The sequence below is a fragment of the Vicugna pacos genome, chromosome 11 (genome assembly GCF_048564905.1).
Source record: "Vicugna pacos chromosome 11, VicPac4, whole genome shotgun sequence".
In the NCBI taxonomy this organism is placed as follows: Eukaryota; Metazoa; Chordata; class Mammalia; order Artiodactyla; family Camelidae; genus Vicugna; species Vicugna pacos.
Window position 1 is genome coordinate 65772830 of NC_132997.1, and position 24915 is coordinate 65797744.

Sequence of the window (24915 nt, forward strand, 5' to 3'; positions counted from 1 at the left end):
CAACTTTTCTTAAATATTTCTGCTCAACAGCAACAAAATAACAAAGGGGGGGGAACCACAATGACACTAAGAATAACACTGACTACTTGTTACAGTGTTTATAATATTTAAAAAAATACTTCCATATAGATAATTCAATGCATAGGAGAGTGGGCTATGTTTAGGTTAATACAAATTAAATGTCTGGAGGATATATAGATCAGTGATCCTCAAATTTTAGGTGCACAAGAATCACCCAGAGGGCTTGTTTTACACAGGATGCTGTGACCCACTCAAGCAATTGCTGAATCAACAGAGGAGGGGGGTGCCAGAGATTTCACAAGTGCCTCAGTGATGCCGACGCTGTTGCTGCAGGGACCACATTTTGGTCAACACTGTAGTAAACACTTGAAGTTCCCTAACCAAGAGTTCACACTTGAGACATGGGTAGTGGACATATCGTGGACTTGATTCAGGAGGCTACACGCCTGGGAGTAAGAAAGAAGGGGTGCAAAGTGCTTCAAATACTGCTACCTAAATTTGACAGGTGGTTTGTAAATGAACTGACAGTAATGAACTTCATGATCTTGGTCTCTACTTTCTCATTGAGAAGATCAGAGACAACCTCTCTCACCTCCTGTATTAGGATACTTTGAGGATCACATTAGTGAATGCATGGATGACAAGTTGGAAATTATAAAGCATTGCTATCATGATTACTCAGCAATTTACCACGTCAGCAAAGGACATCGCATAGGAAGAATGGGTCTCTCAGATTCATGAATGAATTGCTGAGATTAGGTCTCCTCTAGTCAGAGGAAATTCAAGGGAAAAACAAAAGCAAATACCCTTGTTGCCATGACTCAATTCTCTTCTTTTAATTTAATATTTGTTGTGTACAATTTTAAATATTTCTTTCCTTATTCCTTATTCAATGTTTTCAAATTCATTCATAATTCCTACCTTAAAGAAATTGATTGATTAAAAGATTGTATAAAAGAAATATATCACTTCTTATTGATGTTTCAAATATTGAACCATAAAATTTCTGTTGCATGAAACACTCACAAGTGTTTCAATGCACTGCAAACACTAGATCCTGCAACTGGTTTTGATTGCTTACTATGTGTCTCTAAGGCTTTAAGCTTATGACCCTTTCTTCGTTATGTTACACGATTCATCCTTTTGTAACAGACGGACTTAACGTGGATCCATGTGTTACAATTTAAAAATAAAAACCGAAACAATTGTAACTTGGAAATTATAATTGCTGTGTAACTTGTTTGTGTGAAAATAGAGTCCTCAGGCCAACAAAAGTAATCCTGTAGATCACTTGTGCTTAAAGATAAAATGAACTACTGCAGACAAAATTTAAAAGTTTGTGACAAAACCATAGTTACCAAAGAGGAAAGGGGGGAGGGATAAATTAGGAGTTTGGGATTAACACATACACACTACTATATATAAAAAACATAAACTACATGGACCTACTGTATAGCATAGGGAACTGTATTCAATATTTTATAATAACCTATAATGGAAGAGAATATATATATATATATATATATATATATATATATATATATATATATAACTAAATCACTATGCTGTATACCTGAAACTAACACAACATTGCAAATCAACTATACTTCAGGGAAAAAAAAATAGCTACACAACATTGTAAAATGATAATAAATCAATAAAAAATGTTAAAAAAAATAGCTTGTGACATCTACAACATAGTAAAGTAGTACCCCAAACTCATGGCCCCCCCTCTAAAACTAGCTCTGGGTCTCAGTTTCTTCAGCAATAAAATGGGGTTAACATCACAGCTCATCCCCAAAGCTCTGAGCCTAGTGTGTCACTCATAGCCTTCAAATGTTAACTATTCTTCTTATCCACTGTTACTGCTGAGCTTTCATTAAGAATCCATCACAATGAAGGACAGGGAAGTTCTCCCTGTTAAAAAAAATAATTATAGACTATATAGTATTGACCCATGCTATCACTTTGCTTTTTAAGTCTTTCAATCAGCTGAGTAAATACTATAATTACCTCTTAGCAAATTACTGAATGAAGATTCAGTATACCAAAAACTGATACAAGCTTTGCATTGTTCGAAAGCTTTTTATGACGCAGGTCTTTGTGAGAAAATGACTGTTTCTGCAGGATTAAGTAAACTGCTAACAACAGCAACAAAATCAGCCTTCCTTGCCTATTGTTTAGATTTACCATTAAGTTATGCATGATCCTTAAAAACTAATAATACCATATCAGTTAAAGTCTGACTATTCTCTAGATGTAGGGAACACTCAAGGTACTCATAATTGAGTTAATTCAAGGAAAGGAGAGAGTAATTTATTTAAGCTTAAGAAGCAATTAAGTACTGTTGCCTTCCTTCGACCATGAGAGGGTTTTGGTTTTGTTCCCCTCAAGAAGAATTGCTAACACACGCCTATCTGCCAGGCCTAGTCAATGTTGGACTCACTTCTTTTCTGGAAGTACTTAAATATAAATCATAAATAAATTCTGACTGTAACAGTTGCCATCCAGACTAGAAAAAAAACTTCAACCTATAATAGAAAAAAAGTAGTTTAATACCTGTTTTCTTCTCTGAAGTTCCCTTTCAATGCACTTAAACAATAAAAAAATATAAAGAATAGCTTCTGTATATTCCATTTGTTCGTGGTAGTCTGTTACATCATCATTGGAACCTAGTGAATTGACTTCTTTATTAAAGTAATTAATTTCTCAGAAATTACATAATTGGATTTATGTTACTAATTTTACAGTATTCTTCAATAGACAAATGTAATAATTGTTTTTTACTACTAGGAAGAATATTATCTAATTAAGTCACTAAACAAGTGTACCTACTTTTCCAAGACGCTGCCATAATCAGTGTTCGCTTCATTGTCCAGGATGATGATGACTCCTGGGAAGTTACTGGACTATTCCTTCAGTAAATAGGGTCCTAATTCCAGTCCTTATCATCTAAATTCATTTTGTGTCTTCTTACAGAAATTTTAGTGCAAAGCATGAGTTAGACTGGGAGAAAGCAAACTATGCATCTTTTTAACTTGCTTCTCGAGAGTGGAACAGAGACTATCTCACTGACCCAGTGATCTCTGCTTCTGCACTGTGGCACCGACAGCTTGACAGTGCATGATGGCTCCTGCTCATTAAACTCCAGGTAATAACTGCATACACAGCCACTGTTTGTACCGGCGGACAACGTTGCCTCATTTTCACATGTGAAAATATCTTTATCATAAATATGATGCTTTATGGAACTCTATAATGACATTTCCTAAAAAGTGTCTAATTGCTTACTTCTTGATTCAGTCATCTTTAGACAGTTTCAAGGTTTACAGCCACTACACGAGCTTCATTTAGGATTCCTTTTCATTAATAAAATTGACATTCATTGCTTTTGTTCCTTTACCAATAAAAAGCACTGTATGTACCTTATAGCTACAGGCATTAAATTTTTAGTGCATAGAGGTATTTGAGCAAGAAATTTTGGCCAAATCTCCTTTTATTTTTTTCTTCCATTCATCTTTTTGGGTTCCTGACAGTTGGCAGATTTTTCTGAGTCAGAGTGAATAATGTAATGTTTGAAACAGAGCTACGAGCTACAAGCCACCTCACTGTATTGACTCAGATTTATTTTAAAAACAAAAATAAATGGAAAAATGCAAACCTTTTAGCTCTGTTCTTAAAGCTCTCTGACACAGTGAAATACTTTTATTAGTTAGTTTCCCCCTGTACAAATATCTTAGGAAAGCTTACGTATGGAAACTTTAAAGTATTCAAACTAAAGCAGATGTTATTAAAGTCATCAATTTGTCAGATTTCTTGTAGGATGCTTAGGCTCTTTTGTGTTAGGACTGAAATTTTTAAATACTGAGGAATTTTTAAATACTTGCTATAAATAATCTAAGGAGAAAAATTTAGATACTTTGCCCAAGTCGATTCATAAAAAAGCCTACACACCCACTACAGACATACTTTTGCAGATAACTTCCTATGATCATCACCTTAATCTGGTATCAAGGTAGTTTCCTACAAAGAGAGCTTTCATCTTGGGTTTTTATTACCATCTATTTGAATGAGACTATTTGAATAACACACTGCCTAAGGTCTGGGGCACTGTTAGCTGGACACTCAGAGTAAGAAAAACAGGCTTCAATTTAGTATCTTCAGTCAAAAATACCAATTCATATACAACTGAATCTTGAAGTGAAGAGCTGTGTGATTTGAACCTCAAAACCCAAAACAAGACCCCTGTGTAGCTGTAAGAACTGGCTGTGGGAAATCCAGGTGTAACAAGACAATAGCATAATGTCCTTGCAAATTCAAACGGGGTGTGTGTAACTGAATTCCTGTCTCACTGTAAACTAAGTGCCTTTTTTTTTCCAGTCTTATTTTTAGGTTTCCAGAAACTTCAACTTTTCCATTTTTGCGATCTTAGAGAACCTTGGCATTGAAGCAAGGTAAAAGGCCCAGGGTGAGTGTAAATTGATTTCACTTTAGCTTTGAGGGTATTGAGAGTGAAATCAGAACCAGGAGCAACACTTCAGGAAAACACGGTAATAATATGCTTCCCTGTACGGGAATTGAGTAAGTAAGGCGCATTGAATGCGCGTATTAGAAATTCCTGTCCCTCGTGCGGTTTGCGAACATGTGGTAAGACTCTTCTTTGTTTATACAGTCCCAGGATACTTAGACAATATGTGAAATTCAAACAACATTGGAGACATTAATTGTTTGGCATTTTGTAAATCAAATACAATAACTGATTTTTTTTCCTCTCCCCATGGCATCTGGAATGTTTGTAATTGGATAGAAACAATCAAGTGGCCATTTTCATATCACAGTTAATAAAGAAAACAAGCCTATTTAAGCCATGAGGAACCTCAAGGCATTTGTTAGATTTGTCTCTAATATAATGTTAATTTTATATATATTTTATATTCTCATTCTTCAGGGGAAAATCAACAATGTTTTTAATAAGATAAAAGTAGATTATGAGTACAGATCTTCTGTATTGTAATACAGATGTTTTTCATATCACTGTGGTTTTTGTTTTTTAAAAAATTGAAATAATAACATATAATACAAAAAATATTCTTCTTGGTCCTATCAGATCTTCCTCCTGGTGCTACCATAATAACCAATGGTACACATTTACTTATTTTCAGAAGAATCCTCAAAAGGTTTTTCCCAGATGAAAAACAAAACACTTGCTTCAAACTACCACACTTCTTCTTTCCGTTGAATCACTACAAACAAGTTTATAATCATAATTTATAGCATATGTCAATCTGTAGCTTTAATAAAACTTTTTTTTTGAGTAAAGACTTGAATATAAGGCCTGAAACCATAAAATTTCTAGTAGAAAACGTAAGAGGTAAGGGCCTAGAAATCAGTCTTGGAGATGATTATTTGGATTTGACAGCAAAAGCAAAGGCAACAAAAGCAAACACAAACAAGTAGGACTACATCGAACTGAAAACGCTCAGCACAGCAAAGAGAACCAACAAAATAAAAAGGCAACCTACAGAACAGAAGAAAATATTTGCAAACCATCATAAATCTGATAAGGGGTTAATATCCAAAATATATACAGAACTCACACAACTCAATAGCAAAAAAATCAAACACCTTGACTTAAAAATGTGCAGAGGATCCACATAAACATTTTTCCAAAGAAGACATACAGATGGCCAACAGGCACATGAAACAGGTTCAGCATCACTAATCATCAGGCAGATGCACATAATCAAAACCACAATGAGACATCACCCCATTTGTTAGATTGGCTATCATCAAACAGACAAGAAATAACAAGTGCTGGCACAGATGTGGAGAAAAGGGAGCCCCCATGCACTGTTGGTGGGAACATAATTTAGTGCAGCCACTATGCAAAACAGAATGGAGATTCTTGAAAAAAATTAAAAGTAGAACTACACTATGATCCAGCCATTCCACTTCTGGATATCAAAGAAAACACAAACTCTAAAAGACATGTGCACCCCCATGTTCATTGCAGCATTATTTATAATAGCCAATATATGAAAACAACCTATGTATCCATTGATGGATGAATGGGTAATGAAAATGTGACATATATATATACATACATACATATATAATGGAATACTATTCAGCCATAATAAAGAAAGACATCTTGCCATTTGTGATAGCATAATGCCCTCAATGTCTGTCCATGTTAAGTGAAATAAGTCAGACAGACAGAGACAAATACCTTATCATCTCTTTTATATGTGGACTGTAATGAAAAAAAAAAGAGTTAAGCTTTTAGGTACAGAGAATAGATTGGTGGTTGCCAGAGCTGGGGCAAGGGAATGAGGGGAGGACAGACTGGATGAAGATGGTCAAAAGGTACAAACTTCCAGCTATAAAATAAATAGGTTAAGCAGATGTAATGTACACATGGTGAACAGAGTTAATGATACTGTGTTGTGTATTTTAAAGCTGCTAAAAAAGTACATCTTAAAGGCTCTCATCACAAGAAAAAAAAAAGTGTAACTATGTAATGTGATGGATGTTACCTAGACCTATTGTGGTGACCATTTTGCAATATATACAAATATTGAATCACACAAGTCTGAAACTAATATAATGATTAATTATATCTCAATTTAAAAAATTTAAAAAAACTACTTTCCTGATATCCTAAATTAAAAAACAAAACAAAACAAAAGACAACCAGCAGGTGTTAGGATCACATTCATTAGTAGAGGAAGTCACTGGAATTTGTTTATGGTCTGATACAATTTCAAAAAATTACTTTTGTGAACAAAAAGTGACTTATGTACATTGAGGAGCTCATGAATATCACCTTGGATTTAGTTATGACTGTGCAATTAAGAATACATTAAAATGCTAGGGAGAAAAAAAAACAGAATGGGATCATCAACATGTTTAATCATGAAAGAAAGTGGGTGATGTTGGGGCAAGAGGGGTCACAAGCCAGATAAGTGATAGAGAAAAAGGCTACCCAGGAGGAAGGGCAGTCTTCTGAGACTTAGACTATCATATCCAAGTGGATGAATCCACTCTGAAAGTTACTCCAAATGGTCATCACTAACAAAACAATGGTCAGGAAGAAACAGACAAGAGTCAATGCAATCTTGAATTCTGAGAAGTGACAGGATCTAAAAAGCCAAATAAGGACATTTTAACATATCACATGGAAAGGATAAGATAGAATTGACTGTAGTCATTTGGTAAAACGCACCCACAATGGAATCAAATCGGAACTATAATGTGATCAGCCTGAGGGCATAATTTAAACAAATTTCAAATAGTACTTAAGGAGTACAATCATAAATACCATCTCCCTGGATAGTCTATAAGACAGCACAAATGGTCTTGAACAGCAAATAATCATTATTCACAACTAATTGTTCTTACATAAAATTCAGAAGGATTAGTTGTTAATATATATCATTCCCTACTCATGCACAAAACCTCTGCACCTACAAACACAGCGACGTATTTGCCCACATCACCATACACTTTTCTCAGTACAACCTCCACATCTTAAGTAGGCACTATGAACACACATACACCCAAACATACACGAGACATCTCCGAGTCTGTGTCAAAGAACAGCTCTCATTTCCTCTAGTGATGAATGTTCTGACCCTAAAATAGCTAGGATTATAATTTGCATTTAACACCCAGTTCTTCTTTGCTGAATCAGACACGTTGTGTCTATTTAAGTTTACCAAACACGAGTACATTAGAGGCTAGTGCAGATGAACAATATTTTATAGGAACCTAATAAGAAAATTGACTTTTATGAAGCAATCATTTTATGAAAAATCTTTATCGCTATAAAATTCATTTAAATACTCTATTCAGTCTCTTTCAAATACTTATTTCATAATAATTCAATATTTCAGAAGACTAGGCACCATGTTACTACCAATTGTTGACCTCTGAAAAATTTGTAGTTTTAATTAGATTAAGCAAGCAGTATACAAGGCTGAAATCTTTTTAAAATTTAAATATTGTAAAATCTTAAAAAAAAACTCACAATTCTGAGAAAGTCTGTTTTAATCCAAATGTGCTATTCTGGCCATTTTTTTGCCCTAAGAGAAATACATTTCTCATGAAAATAAAGCATGATAGTAAAATGTGTTCACTTAATGGAGTCATGACTGCTCTTTTTTTCTAGTTAAGACACTTTAAGTGAGTTAAGGTTCTGGCAGAATCTGTTACAGTTCATCCAGCTTCATTATTCTCTGAGTAATACAATTAAATGATCACATGAAATAAAAGCATGGCAGCACCTATCAATCAAAAGAACCCTAAGCTTTCAGAGATCAAGAATCAAATGCCAAGAAGGATTCATCTCATAAGCGCCTCAACTGCAACTGATGTCACGCTGATTTCAATGAATAAAACTGGGATTCACTAGCAAGACGTATAAGAATTTCTGGGACTCTAGCTGGTCATGCATTCTGGAGTTCTCTACAGCTCAAATTTCAATACATCACATTGTCAGTCATATGCCATACCTCTGAGAGAGAAATATATATATACAAAATAGTGACATCCAGATAAAACTGACATTAGCAATTGAATTGTCATTTTACCCACAAGATTGTTTTAACAACACAACGTAATCAAAGTAACTTGTTTCTGCGATCATCCACAGGATAATGTGTCAGAAGAACTTTTCAAACATGAAATACACACGTCTGCCTGAGATGCAATGGACTGTTCACTGTTGACTTTTGCATTCAGCTCTGTTTGTTGTACACTAGTTACATCCTGTAGTCAGGAAGAAGTATTTAAAATCATTTTCCCCCCTCTAACTATTGCAGCTGCTTCCACCAAGCAATAAAAGTTGCTAGAGAAATCATATATACACATACATGTAAAATTAGGGAAACAAGCTGCTTTATTGCCTTGATTTAAAATAAGCTCAATCAGTAGAAAAGAAAAATGCCATAATATACAGCTTGATGAGCAGCTGAGGACAAGAATACACTCAGACGGCAGTTTTAGAATTCAGGATATATCTCAGTGTTTGAATGAGATGAAGGACATTTCTGCTCTTAATTTTTCTAAACCATCAAAGGAATAAGAGGAATTTATGTGGGGAAATGAAACCCAAATAGACAGATATGTAAAAATTTCCTAAATATGATTCTGCGGCTTTAAAGGCAGAAAAATTAAAAATCGTGCTCCTGTTTCATTCTAATTTATAAAATTATATCTTTCTTTAAAACCTACTTTATGAGTTCCAGGTTAAAGGATACTTTTCATAAGTCAGTGAGAAGATTTAATTTAACTCATTGTTAACAATCATCCTTTAGGACGAAAATACCAACTGTATTGCAAAGCAATAATTAAAATGTAGATTAATAAAATTGCAAAGATTAAATCGAGAGGGATGTTAATTAGTACCTCGCAGGGCTAAGGAAAAAGGACGCTGAAAGTATTGGAAAAATAAGAGTCTTACTTTTGACGGTCGCCGTCCGGGTACAGTTGTAAAGAATAGCCAACTCTCCGAACACTTTCCCTGGACCCATCGTGCACAGCTTCACACCTTCTTTTGTAACTTCCACCTTACCATCTAGAAAGAAGAAGGAAAAATATATTATTTGAATTTGCTTTCATGCTTCACTTCCCAGATGAGATGAGGAGGGCTAGGCTCATTTTGAAAAATGCAAAGCAGTTACCAGTGAAAACAAAGTCATTCTCAAGATGCAATGCAAGAAATGCAATAAGATATTTAAGTTAAAAAAATCCATATCCTTTCCTAAACTAATTCCTGATTAGATCTGAGATGAGACGGAAAGAGAACATCAACAAAGATAGAGAGAAAAAGTCAACCTGTGACATTATTCCAAATACAATTCCAACTTTAAAGTAATTTTGTTCTTTTTTGGGGGGGTAGGTTTTTTTTTATTATTATTACAATTTTTTTTAAAACAGGGGTACTGGGGAATTGAACCCAGGACCCCTTGCATGCTCAGCATGCTCTACCCCTGAGCTATACCCTCCCCTCTAAAGTAGTTTTGAATTTGAAAGAAAAATTGAGTGAGTGAGTACATTTTCTAAAGCACACTTCATACTTGGGAATTCTCATCTGAGTAAGGTAGCTATTATGCAAAGGGAAACTACTTTGACCCTTGGGCATTATTTAATTGCAGCTCACGGTATCTTTTATCTTTAGACATCTTATTTGACTTGGGCAAGACTATTTTATCTGCTTCCCAGCCCTGCAACATTGCATGTAAGGAAATCAAACTACAAGGGTTGAGGGAAAAGAAAGAGATACTAGGACTGTTGATATTTCACAAAGGATTTGGAAAATAGAACGCTAAAGAAGGAAAAAGCTAAGGAAACAGTGTCCACTTATCCACTGGATATACATTGTGTCTGCAAGTAAGGAAATGCTCTTCATGAAGGAAATGAAAAAAAGATACAGTTTTAAAAGTCATAACTAGGTACATGACACAATGGGGGAAGAAATAAAAAGGAGACACAATCTATTCAACTTAATCCTACCCTTCTATGATTCCTCCCAGTTACTTAGCCACAGTGTACAGAAGGAAAGCCTAATGCTTGGCAGTAAGTAGCTAGTGACTGAAAGAACTAATGCTACCAAGTTTTTCCAAATGTCAGACCTTCGTGCATCAACTCCATAATTGTTCCTTTAACAATGTGCTTCCCATAAGGCTTAACTTGGAGTTTTGGCTTTAAATTCACTTCCTCCTTTAAAAAAAAAATCAACCTAGTTTTATCTAAGTAATAATATTTGTAAAACCATAGGGTTTTTCAAACACCGATTGAGATAAAATTTTTAATATTAAAAAACTTAAAAAAAAAAGTTGAATCCATGTATCACTGAGGCACAATCAGTCCTTCAGAGGACATTATTCTGACCTGAAAACTATTTAATCTAAATGGTGTCATTGGAGAGAGAATTCTGCAGCAATCAGGATAATATTTCACACACAATCTACTCATTACTCTTGGGCTGTGTATACACTCCTCCTCCATGTGTAAAAAAGCTCTTTAGGAATGAATAAATTCAACAATTCAAAAGGTTTTGAAACACTTTGATGCAGGTATGGCCACTGAAAAGTCTAGCTTTTTCACGCCTTACTTCTTGACTGCAGGAAGGAAAACGCTTTCTCTTCACAGATATGTCAAAACTAGTCCAGGAAATTCATATTTTCATAAGCTTCAGCTGTTCGTCCCATGGCATTTCCTCCCCTTTCTTTCAACGGCAAGCCTATTCCCCTAGAAATTTCACCTGCCACTCAAGAATGAAACACAGGCTCAGAATCCAGCATACTTAACATTTATATGTCATTATGTCATTTACAATCAGACCAGGAGTTAAGTTCTGGTTCTCTTATCTGTTCCTTGCTGGCCTTGTGTCCTTGAGCAAGGTGTTCATTTTTCTATGTCTCAGTTTCTTCATTAATAAAATGGATAAATAAAAGTGCCTATCTCACTGGGTAGTTTATAAAATGAAGTGAGATAAAGCAGGTGCAATGCTCAGCGCAGTGCTAGCATATAGAAAAATCTCAATAAATACTAGCTGTTATTATTGATGTGATTTCATCATCTTTCTTTTCTGTCATTTAAAAGTAGGGCTTATCAATAAGATTACAATGAAGCACAATATTCATTCATCTCTTACAGAAGCCAATTAAGGTCCATGTAGGATAATTTCTTTTTTTTTTTTAATGGAGAAAGTATTTGTTTCAGATTCTATCACTATGCTGGTTGAGGAGAGAACTTTTGAGCTTAAACCAGTATCACACCAAAAGAAAATAGAATCTCAAGAATTCACATTGATCTACCTGGAAGAATGCAGTATTTTTGTCCTCCTTCCTATTTGGCTATGTCCAGCCAACATTTGTTGCAGCATTGCTTCAACAACGATAGTTTTATGGTGGAAGCTCCCGTAGATAACATAGTAACAATTTTCCAATGCATTATAAGATTTTCTTGAGCTGAAGCTCTAGCTTCAATTATACTGATAGAACTAAAAACAGAATGAACAATGCCTAAGGAACTTTCATACACAGCTTATTTTGTACAACTCTGCTTCTCTGCCTCTTTGGGTTCCACGGTTAAAAGCCTTCAGTGGAAAGGAACTCATAGTAATAAGATTGCTACTAAGAATGCTACTGGACATTTTTAGAGTTATGTCTTCTCAACCAATAAGCAGCCTGGAAAATAGACAAGGAACATTGAGACTCTTGTTTTAGCTCAGTGGTTTCTTAAAGGACATCTGTGGACCCATCTTATCAGAACAAATTTATAAAATCCAGATAACTCTCACTCTGGGAAATTGTCAATGTCCATCTACCCCAGTGACCACTCTACTTGGTCCTAGAGCCCCTTACTTCTCTGAAAAACTATGTGCATAAAACACGATCTGTTTTAACTTATGGACAGTTGATCTTATAACTGACCACGTTTCCCTTTCTCATATAACATCTAGAAGGTTCACAGCAGAACCGTGTATGATTATGGGGTTTCAAATTTATGTAAACCCTCACCTCTGGTTACAGTTCATTTTCCTGATCTAATATTTGTCTAATTTTCTCAAGTTTAATTCTTTTTTGGGGGAAAAGATAGGTATAATTGATTGTAAAAATATATGAATAATTAGTGTTGATAACAGAAGGTTGTGTTCCATATTAATTAGAATAGCAAATTATGAAAAAGACTTGCTGAAACAGATTGCAGTTGAGAAATAATTTGGATGTAAAAAAAAGTCTTTTCCACGTTAAGTTAAACACTGCAGATTCAATACATTCACAATAGCCAAGGAAGTAAAGAGATCTGATCTCAAATGATAGATGAGAAAGCTCCAAAAAGCACTGTACTTTTTTTTAAATGAACAGAAAGATCTAAATGGTAAACAGAAACAAAGTGTTTGTAAATGTCACCCTTAGTCATAGTTTGATCACGTATCCCTCCTCATTCATGTTGTGTGGGTGGGGAGAGGGTAATTTAGGGGGAGACAAGATCAGTAAGGTCACTAGGAAGAAAGGCAGGGACACATGTGGCATTAGTGAGAGTTCTTTGAGAGACTTTTTAAAAAATTCTAATTTCCAAGAGTCCATTGATGTGAAATGTGAACTTGGTTAAGCTCATTCACTTGCCACATACTGGCCTTGAAGCTAAATTAGAAGTGAGTATTCATTCACAAAGATTTACAAGTATGGACTTTGTGGTTGGTTCATTTAAGAAAACTGAGAATAAGACAGTCAAAAGTTTACTGTGTATACCCAGCGCCCCCTATTCCCACCTAATCAACTTCCTTTAAAGTATTAGGTTCATTTTGAAGCCACTCCCCTCATAGATACTCCTTGCTTTCTCACTCTATGGCGAAAAATGAGATTTGTTTTAAACTGACCCCGTATGTACAGAAGGTGGGTAGGCCTGTGTGTAGTTATGTCGGTGAGGAGGGGAGGGATGTGGAGGAAAACAAATGGAAAAAGTCAGGCAGGCTGCACATACAGCAGAGGCTGACACGAATGTTGAAGCAGCTCAGCTTGGAGGTTTTTATATAATTACAATTTGCTATTAACTTTAGGAATACATTTTGATGAATCTACCTCAGGTCAGTGTTGATTAATGCAATTTCTATCTCTTTAAAGCAATAGAAGAGAATCATTAGCCTTTATTCAAGACCATTTTACTATTTCAATGTAGTTTCATTTTCAAATATCTGAGATTTCAAATCCAAACATTTTTTTTAAGAAGAATAGTAGCAGAAAGACATTTTCAAAACATTCTAGTAGAGTTCTAGACTTTTCCCATTATTTTCCCTGGCTAAGCTCAACAGTAACTAGAGGCTATGAGAACTGTTTCTTGAAAAACCAATAATAACCTGAAATGTGGTTAATTGAGATGTTCCATTTCTGCTCTTTTTATTCATTTTTCCTTCATTTTTTACAATGTGACACTATATTGGAGTTATTTTCACTATGCACTATCTCCATTAGGACACCAGGAAAGAAAAGTAAATAAATAAATAAATCATTTTTACTTGGATTTTGCTATACTGTTAAACTTGTTTGCATAAGGGATGTTGGAATGGATGGCTAAGATAGAGTTTAAGGGTTATTTATAGTTTCATTTGGCTCTCTTCATCACCTCCACCATTAGCATGAATAATTGAAAGCTTTACCACAGTAACTTGAGTGTATTTTTTAAAATTCTACTTCAGGTACCATACGCCTGTTTGAGACCTTCAGTGGGCTGAGTCATAAGTCCTAGATTTGGCCACTTTGAGCAACAGTCAACCTGCCTCTTGCTTTTTGGTACCACAATTTATGTGCCACTTTTGGGAGATGCTAAGTGTTAAGAGATCTATTATAAAGCATCTATACTTTTATCTCTCTTTTATAAGAATCAAGAGGCCCTATAAATAAAATTAAAAATTGTATTTACAAGGAGACCCAGAATCTCCCAGCTTTGTGTGCCTTTATGGGTATTTTGCTAACCTGCGCTTTTGTGTCATAAGGACTTTCATGATAAGGCAAATCAGTTTAGAGATTTATTACTGGCAGGCTGAAATAGAATGGTTGGCAATAACCTAATTATGAACACTGTGCTTAGGTCCAATAATCTTGGTTGGAACATTCAGCATAACTTGATTGGCCATTAAAGGGAGATAGGTATTTTATCAAAGGTCTCATCTAGACTAGACCTTCCATCTCTTCCATTCTCCAATACTTTCATGATTTTTTGGGTTTAAGACCACAGCTTCTACGTTATGTGTTCTTTTTTGAGGGTATCTGTAGCTGCTAGATCCAACGAGACAATTCAATATTGTGGCAGTTGTGCTGTGCTGTCACCAGCATGGTTATATTTCCTCTAGGAGATGAGGTCACTTACAGACCTGCCTTTTTTTGGGGGAGGGTGCTTTTCAGTTTTATTCAGATATAACTGACATAGAGCACTGCATAAAAGTTTAAGGTCTACAGGATAATAATTTGCCTTACATATGTTGCTAAACAATTACCACATTAAGTTTAGTTAACATCCATCATCTCATATGAATGCAAATACTTTTTTCCTTGTGATGAGAATTTTTAGAACTTACTCTCTGCTTTCTCAATGGATTAGGAATACAATCATGTTGAACTTGCCTTGTAAGGCCATTTTAGATTGAGGGTACTGTCATCTGGGGAAGAAAGTAAAACGGATAAGCTGCTATGGGCTAACTATAAAGGGAAAACCCCTTTAGTTGCCAGGAACAGATTAGATATTCTTCCTTAAATCTGCACTTTCTGTCAGTCATTTACATACATCTTCTTTAAGTCAGTATGAGAAAGAAAAAGACAGTCTGTGAGACGAAAGTTTGTTCTTGAATTAAAGAAGGTCAGTATGTCAGCACCTTATCAGTTTTCTGTGTAAGTTTGCTTTCAAGTCCAAAAGGATAGGAGCTCTCTGGATCTCAACTCCTGCTCCTTAGATGTGGTGTTAATTATGATTGAAAATCATTCTTTGGCTATTGAATAAGCCCGTGGAAAAGCTGCCCTGCAATATTATTTAGTAATGTGTATTTCTTCCTAAGTTTGCTTTATCTGCTTCTAGTTTTTTGTTTTTGTTCATTTTGTTTTGTTTCGTTTTGTTGGCTTACCAATTTCTCATTGTAGGTCAGAGAGAGGGGGGAGGAGGGGGGAGAGAGAGAGAGAGGGAGAGAGAAAGAGAGAGAGAGAGACATAGTAGGTTTTTCTTGCCTAATCTATTTGTGTTATCACTGTTTCTTTAACCATCAAGTTCTTATAATACTTTAGATGGGACCAAGCTTCCCATTCAGAGAAGTCACTTCTTTGATACCATCATAGCAACAATTCTTACTAGAAACACAAAAGTACTAGTCATCCAAATGGAATGAAACAGAATCCAAGGTGTAAGAGGCTAGTTGAAGTTGAAGCGATCTGAGTGAAAACCTTTGTTTCTTTCCCTTCAACAGGCATATCTGATCTCCCTTCTGGTCATGACGCTATAAATAAACTTGACACAATTTTTCGTTACACTAAATTACAATAGATTCTAACCCATATTAAATAAACTAATTGAAGTTATCCTTGATAATGAGAGAATCAAAAACATAAAATGAGGTATCTTGAACTAAAAATCACAATAACGAAAAAAATAAAAAAAGAGAGAGAGGTGCTAACATGCACATCAATATACTTGAACTTTACGTTTTGTTTTGGTTTCTAACTCTGAGGTCTTAGGGCTTACACACATATCCACAAAGGAAACATATATGAGAAAATAGATTGAAATTTAAGCAATCTGGGTATAGAAAATCATCTGAACCATCAGAGTGAAAGTCTAAAATGAGCAACTTACATTGCAGCAATTCTGCCCTGGGAGACACTTCAGGAATAAGAATACACTAAACCCACTGTAGATGGCTCAACCATTCAACCGACATGAACAGGACTCTGGAATGATTTCACAAGAATCATGATTCTATAATCTTTCTGCACACTATGTTTTAACATTCCAGCATTTTAAAGTTTGTAGAAGGCGCTAGATAAATATCTGTGGACTAATTTCAACTTTTAGTGATGGAGAAAGCGAAAGACAGGCCAGAGAAGAGATACGCACAACATAGGAAAGGAAAGGGAAGTGGACTAATCACTCCTTGAATAATGAGAGTGGAACAGCTAATTTGATTGTCTCAACTAAGTCAAGTTTCATTAAGCTTAATTCTAGCCATGTATAATGGCATTCTTGCTCTATTATTTCTATGATACATGAGCACCTACGGTTAGCCTAAACAGTGAATGGCTGTTTCTGGAGTTCCTTAGAGACAGACAGATGACAAGTACTATTATCACTGTCAGACTTGGGGGCACTCATCGTATGATTTTTGTGTTGTGTTACGTTTTAATATTAAGCTTGGGAGACTTTCTGATGTCACACAAGTGTACTCAACAGGGGGCTAGGTTAATCCCAGGGGATATTTGGCAATATCTGGAGACATTTTTGGTTGTCACATTGAGGGAGGTTCTACCTGACATCCTGGTAAAGGCCAAGAATACTGCTAAACATCTTACAATGCACAAGACAGCCCCCCACAACCAAGCACTATGCAGCCTGAAAGGTGAGTAGTGCCGAAGTTGAGAAGCCCTAATGTAAACTAAGTCCATGTATGTACAAAATACTCTGCATTGAAAGGGACGATTTTGATGTCCACTTTTTAAACCCCCACCAGATGTAAATTGCAAGCTAGAAAAAGGTTAATGTCAGGTTGAAATATTTAAGTAAGTCCTGTTGCCATAAAATTGAATAAAGCCACAAAGCTACTTTACTGAATAATTTCCCCTAGCAGATGTCACCTGAAATAGGAGTGATTAAGAAAAATTTTAAGCAAGACTTAAAAGACTATCCTACTGATGTTAGAAAGACAGCTTTTTTCCCCAGACATTTGAGAATATCAGGTCCTGGCTCTACCATTAATTGGCTAGGTAATCTTGGATAAGTTATGTAACTCTCTGTGCCTCAACAACCTCACTACAGATTTGGTGTAATAGTAGCATTTCATAGGTTTTGATAATGCATGTGGCAAAATATATATACACATATAGGTTAAAAGTGGTTCTTTTTCTTCTTTTCTTTTTTTCTTTTCTTAACTTTTTTTTATTGAGTTATAGTCATTTTACAACGTTGTATCAAATGTTAAAAGTAGTTCTTAAGGAGGAATTTTTTTTTTTAAGAAAAAATACTTTGATAGGCATTTTTCAGGAAAGAGAGGCAGGCAGGAAAGCCTCATGTTGACAAGGCTACAAGACTTTTAGAAAGAGGGCTGTCTAATACACAATATTCGGTTAGCTGTTGCCAGAATTAATGTCCTACATTTCTTTCTAAATTAGTCTGCTTCACACTCATTTCCTGTGTGAAGGGCTTGGTGGAAGATAAAAGCTTGAGGAAAGATCCCTTGCTTGGATCCATCAATAAACAGAAAGGCAAAGAAGTGAAGAATGAGTGATAATGGGGAGTTGGAGAGCAGGAAATCTTGGATTATTTATGCAAATTCTGTAATTATAAGAAACTGAGGACTCGGGGATTTACAGATCATTTTAAGGGAGGACATCAGTTTTTTTTTCACAGGATGTCAAGTGGGTATTTAATCCGATTTCACCTAAGGCTAGAAAGGTTCAAAAAGGATTCACTGTGAACAAGATGATGTTGCTTCAGTCAGAGATTGTGCCTCCTTGGTCCAATTCCATTTGACACCTTTGTTTAGCTTGGTAATGGCTCTCATTAGGCAGAAGGAAGAAGAGTTTTCAATCAGAAATTCTAAGATGATATTCTGGTTCTCACCGCTCTTGACAGTCGGACCTCTAGGCACTCAGTTTCTGCATCAGCGAGATGGCAATAACAGCTACTGCTTCACAGAGTTAACATGTGAAATTTATGTGAAAGAGTTCAGTGTGTGTAGCATGCCTTCTACGCATCCCAGTATACACTAAACTAATTGACGGGCCAGTCATTTCACCCTGCGGTGTCTGGTTGTAAGTAGGAGGAGGTTGGTAAACACTCATGGGTGAATAAATGGGAATGCTAGTGAAAATGATCACTGCTCTGGGAAAGCCTGGAGATTTCATTTTAACTATGTTGCCTATGTAGTCCAGAGGAAGAAAAAAACCATACAGTTGAACCTTGAGCAACGTGGTTTTAAAATGCATGGGTCCACTTATATATAGATTTTTCTTAATGGTAAATACTACAGATGCTACACAGTCTGTGGTTGATTGAATCCACAGGTATGGGAGGAATTATTATAAATTATATTTAGCTTAACTCACGCTTGTTCAAGGGTTAACTGTAATCAAGTGTCAGTCTCCTACTCTACTTAGTAAAAGTATTTCTGTATTATAACTTACTTTGCCCAGCAGTCAACAAATTTCTCACAATGTGAATTTTTATTTCACAGCTTAGATTATATTTGATGTGACGTGTGTATTTCCTTTCCTTTTTTAAGCGGTTACGATGGCTCCTGGATTCTGAGACGTCTGCCTATGGAATGTGTATGTCTCTAAATAAACTCACTTTCACTTAAAAAAAAAAGTGGTTAGGATTCTCCAAATCATAAGCAAGCACTTCTCTATCTTCAGCTTTTTTAAAAGCAGACAAAAACAACAAAGAATAAACATATACCCTACAAAATACTCTGAACAGCTATAAAACAAAGAATGAAAAAGAATGCTTTCAAACTTATTCTCTCAAAAGCAGTTGTTCAAATGGCCTGGGGCAGGATGGGAGTAAGAGTATTCGGTTTGAAAGTTATTTTCCATACAGAGAACATCAACTTTGTTCTCATACACCACTGAGAACAAAATAAGGTGAAATGAGAATATTTTAAAAAGGCAAATTGAGAGTGGAGAAAACTGCCAAACACCCCGCCAGTTGGAAGTCAGGGGAAAAGGCAGAATAAAATCATGCCGAAAGAGAGCTTCATCAATGGATAAACGGATACACAAAATATGGAATACTATTAAGCCATAATAAGGAATGAAGTACTGACTCAGGCTATGATATGAATGAACCCTGGAAACTAAGTGAAAGAAGCCAATCACAAGGAATACATATTATTGAAACCAAGTAAGACCCTACAGAGCACTCCCAGGTACAAAAACGTCTCCATATTCCCCACTTCCTGTTTGTTGAAAAAGGCTTTATAGTCTCCCAGGCCTTCCCTGAGTTCCAAAGAGTAGACTCAAGCAGCTAACTAATTAGGAAAGTGAGGGAATGCAGAAACAAAGGAAAAGCAGTCAAACAAGGAAAGTCATGATAGCTTAAACAGTTCAGCAATAAAACAGTCCTACTTCCTTCTCAAGGGAAATACGTAACAACCTGGCACTAATCTTTAAGTGGTTCTGCAGAAACTAAGACCCCCAGCCATGAGGAGGATGGTGACTACATGCTGACCACAAGCATGGGAACCCCAGAATGGTTGGAACCAGAAGGTTGATGACTGAGATTCCCAAAGCATTCCTCTGTTAATTTACCATCAACCAATCAGAGAACCGTACACAAGCTGAGACCCTCTCTCTTACATTGTCTTTAAAACCCCTTCCCTGAAATCTCTCAGGGAGTTCAGGCCTTTAGATGCCCATTCTCCTTGCTTGGTGTCCTGCAGTAAACACTGTGCTTTCCCTCACTGCAATCCAGTGTCGGTAAATTGGCTTTACTGTGCAGCAGGTAAGTGGACCCAATTTCAGTCTGAGAACATTGCATGGTTCCATTTATATGCCATGTCCAGAAAAGGCACATCTATGGGGACAGAAAGTAGATGAGTAGCTGCCTAGGGCTGGGAGAGATGGAAGGATTGGGGTATTTTGGCTAAAGGATACACTTTTTTTTTCAGTAATGAAAATACTCTAAATTTGACTGTAATGATGAATGCACACTTTATGAATAAACTAAAAGCCACTGAACTTGCACCTTAAGTGAGTAAATTGTATGGGGTGTGAATTATAATTAACTAAATAAATAAAGCTGTTAAAAGAAAAAGGACTTAGCACAGGCACATAGTAATTGCTCAGTTATAAGGTTGGCCATTAATGCCATTCACAGTATTACACTATTCTTTATGAGAATGTTTAGAAATCAGATTCTTTGTCCTTTCATTCTTTTTCAAATAACCTCTCTCCTACTCCTTTTAGAACATTCACATCAACACTTACCATCATGCATGACCTCATTTACCTTCCAAAATTACCATCAATCCCTTCCAAACTTCACTGTCTGACTAAGGACACCAAAATCATTGTTCAGTCATGCAATCAATGACTACAAGTACTTCTTACTGTCAGTACACTTAATCCACCCAATTATATTGATTCCTGAACTGAAACTCTACCTTAAGCCTTTGTTCACAACTGACATAGCTCCTTTCCTGGATTCTCTGCCACCAAATTAGGCAGCAAAGAGAACAGAATCATTTTCCTTGATTACTATTCTGATAAAATATCCTCCTGCTAAGACATTCACAGTAGTTTCTGTAGAGTCAAAAAGCAAACTCCCAGCACTGTATATCCAGTCTTCCCCTGAACTTTCCTAAATTCCCCTGACACTGAGTCTTCATCTCTGTCATGCTCTTATTCAGATTTCATGGTCAAGCTCAAAGATTCTTAACCTAATAGAATTCAAGGGGATAGGGGCATATGTGAACTTGGATAAATATACATGTCTTTACTTTTACTAACCCCTGATTAAAATGTAGCATTTCCATAGAACAACCCATATTAGCTTAACAGTACCTGTGATGTTGTCACCAACAGAAATTACATTTTATTGTATGACAGCTGTTGCAAAAATCTTAAAAATTGTTTATGCTTACCACTCCTTCAAATGTATATGGCAGTTATTAGGTACACTGTGAGATATCATTTAACGTGTTAACAAAAAAAGTATACAGGTATTAATGAGTCACAAGTTGTTATTATTTTAGTTATTTTTATATAATTGGTTTCCTTGGTAATCTAAAAGTAGACAATTTTATGTGCTTTTATATATTCTGAAATGAGGTCCCTAGACATCAGACTTCTGCAGGGATACGTAGTACAAAAAGAGATTAAGAACCTCTGACTGTGGGGGAGGGTGTTGCTCAGTGGTAGAGTGCACGCCTAGCATGCAGGAGGTCCAGGTGTTTGATCCCCAGTACATCCATTAAAAAATTAATAAATAAACCTAATTACTAGTCCCCCCCCAAAAAAAACCAAGAGAAAAATAAAAAAATAAAAATACATTAAAAAAAAAAAGAACCTCTGAGTAATTGAATAACCTTCTGGATTCCTCGTAGAATACCATGGTATTAATAACTATCATCAATGGCCCAAAATTTGCATGAGAGAGAAGACAAAGTAGATTGAACAACAAAACAGAGAAACTATTATTCTAGCTGGTTAGAGCACTTGTTAAAATTTAACATTATCATTTGCCAATGAAACTCAGTTGGCTCCTTGGACATCTGATCTACATCTTATCTTAGAAAGTTATTTTATTAATATATCTTTAGTCACAGGAAAGACAAGGTGAGTGTTGGCTCCATCAGCAAAATTCAATGAGGTAAAGGAAAACATACTAGATAAACTACTTTAATGGAAACAATTAAAATAGAGCCTTTACCTTGGATATTAAAAAAAATTTTTGTCTCAACACATTTATGTTAATCACTCTTCTACTCTATTACTGAGGAACTTTTATAAAGAAACCCAATAAGTTTAAAATATTTAAAAGGATGTGAAGTTCCACCTAGTCTTGAGCACCAATTAATTTAAGAAACAAATTCCCACAAAAATATTATTCCTAATGACCTAGCACTGCCCATGAATAATTTGTCCTTATCCAAAAATGTCATAAATAATTTAGTTATTTTTCCATGTCCATTCATGTCCATATTTCAGTTTTTCTAGAATTTAGTTCATCCACTAACTCACACAAAGAACAGACAAGGAGTTTTCATTTGAGCAACTAGTTTCTTTTTCTCTTATAAACTCTCTCCTACCACATCCACACTCCAGAGTAGTAAATAAAAGAAATTTGCACTCTGCCTCAAGACAGGGTTATGACTACCAACAGATCCAAAGTAAAAAATATTGTGTTTTATGTTGTGAAGATTATGAAATAGATGTTAAGCTAATGCTGTGCTTCTGTCCAACAGACAGTTTTTATATAAAAAGTAGGCTATAAAAACACACCCAAATGACATTATAAGAAAATTCTGGTATCTAACACATTGGGATACAGAATACAGATATACTACAGAAGACTTTTCCGACAGTGTGGTTTTAAATTATGCTTGAACACTGTAAAAACACTCCGCCTTGTATATCATTGCAGCTTCACAAGGGAAAATACTATTAAAGTTCACTAGCCCTGGGCCTTTATTTTTCATGTTCACCTAACAGGCTTTGAAGTCTGTGGTCTCTACTGGGAAAGTATAAAGTCATGAAAGATGGCATGGAGCCAGTTGATATCTCCAGGATTATAAAGTAAGAATAAAATTAAAGCTCTTCAGTGAGACCAAGACAAAGAGCTCACGTAAGTTCTTCACATTTCCCACATTTTTTATTCATTACAAAGCACAGCAAAATCAGAAGACTTTTCCTGTGCTAACAACAACCTGTAGAAATCAAAAAACACTAGAGGTATAGGACTGTTAAATCCTTTTAGGGCAGTATGCAAGTTTGCCCAGAAATGAAATTTTGTTGCTGTTAACGAGCAGGTTTTTCATGAATGGAAAGCTTATCAAACAAATCTCGGGAAATACTGTCCCAAGTCCCAAATAAAATCAGTGTATTATACCTACTTATATTAGAGAAAGTTGCTTAAAATCCATTAATAAAAATTTATATTTTCCTAGAAGAAATCTTTGCTATATACCAGTCAAAGATACATGCTTTCAATACACTAAGAAGATAATGGCACAGAGGCAGATTTGAGTTGTTTTTGTTGTTGTTCATTTGCTGTGAAAAAATATTACAAGCTGGAATTCAATAAATCTATTTGATAAGTGAGTAAGGATCAGCTTTTCCAGCTCTACAGGTAGAAAAGGCAGTCACAATCCTAAGAACAAACATGACTGAATTTCAGAAGAAAGTAATATTCTCTCCTTTATAGGGGTATCACGACAGTATCAAAATGAATTAAGAGCAGGAACAGATGCAAGAACCCCAGAGATAGTCCATACTTGCAGTCAGATACATTTAGAGGCACAGACCACAGAACAAACAAAAATCTCTACCTGGTGGGAAAACATGAATGTCAACTTATTGAAAAGATTCCATACTTTCAATAGGCAAGAAACTTATTTTCTAGTCCCTCTCTGTGCCCTGTATAAATATATGATATCCTCAAAGACATTAGATCCTGAGTTGACCAATGATTACCTATCAAAATTAACAAGCAGCCATTTATAATCTTAAGCTTCATGATTGTGTGCCAGCAGAGAATGAAATATTCATTAAAATATTCTAAATAGATATACTATAGCTTTTTGAAATTCTACATAGGCATCTGTAGGCAAGACTTCCAAAGTAATTGTAGCCATGGACAGAGTTAGTTATAACTTTGATAACAATTCAAGACCCATGTATCTTATCTAGTTACTGGGTAGAAAGGATATGAGCATTTTATTATAGAAGATATAGGTGAAGGAGGAAGAAGAGTTGGAGAGAAGGTGCAAACAGAGGGAAGTAGAAATGATGATAGGTGAGTGAATTGTGGAATAACAGAAGTGAGCCAAGGTTAAGGAAATAGGATGCAGTATAGCACAAAGAACAATTGGTAAGTGAAGGCATCAAAACCAGCCATTCAGTATTGGATCACCTGAAGTTCTGTGTTAGCCGTTAGGAGAATTATTTTTATATATCTCATGAAAACTGATCAAAAATGAATCTACAGGGATACTAACTCTTGCTGATAGTTCTTCATGAAACTCCTTATGTGCAGATCCCAAGTGGCTTAGTGATGCTGACCATCTGAACAGACACAGTCACTGGGAGAGTGACAAGAGGCGAGCTGGGAGTGGTATCAGTTCAGGTGCCCAGTTCCTTATCTGCTCTCTAAATTCCAAAACTCTTTTCTCATTTGGCATCAAAACCTGACCTGAACTAATGTGAGGCTATTTATAGTCTTTATTTGACCTAAGTGAACATTTATACATTTTGCTGCAGAAATGTGTGTTTGATTATAGGGGCTATCCCCTACCGAATGGGGGGGGGTATTATATAATATGTAGTATATGGACAACATGACCTTTCTAAGTCTGAAAAATGATGGATTCTGAAGTGTCTGGTCCCAAGGGTTCTGAAAAAGAGCTTGCAGACAGGTGGTGCTTTAATCTACCCTGGACAAAGCTTCTTCCTTCATTGTAGGTGGGTC

The 24915-nt window shown here is 35.6% G+C and overlaps 1 protein-coding gene across 2 annotated transcripts in view; it reads right to left on the reverse strand.

The window, feature by feature from the left end:
• PRKG1 (protein kinase cGMP-dependent 1) overlaps window positions 1-24915 on the reverse strand; it is a 1109393-nt gene that overhangs the window by 686230 nt on the left and 398248 nt on the right. For both annotated transcript variants that reach the window (XM_006206633.4, XM_006206634.4), the window contains exon 3: window positions 9485-9598. In XM_006206633.4, the coding sequence (XP_006206695.1) occupies window positions 9485-9598 (114 nt within the window). The remainder of the gene's footprint in view (window positions 1-9484; window positions 9599-24915) is intronic.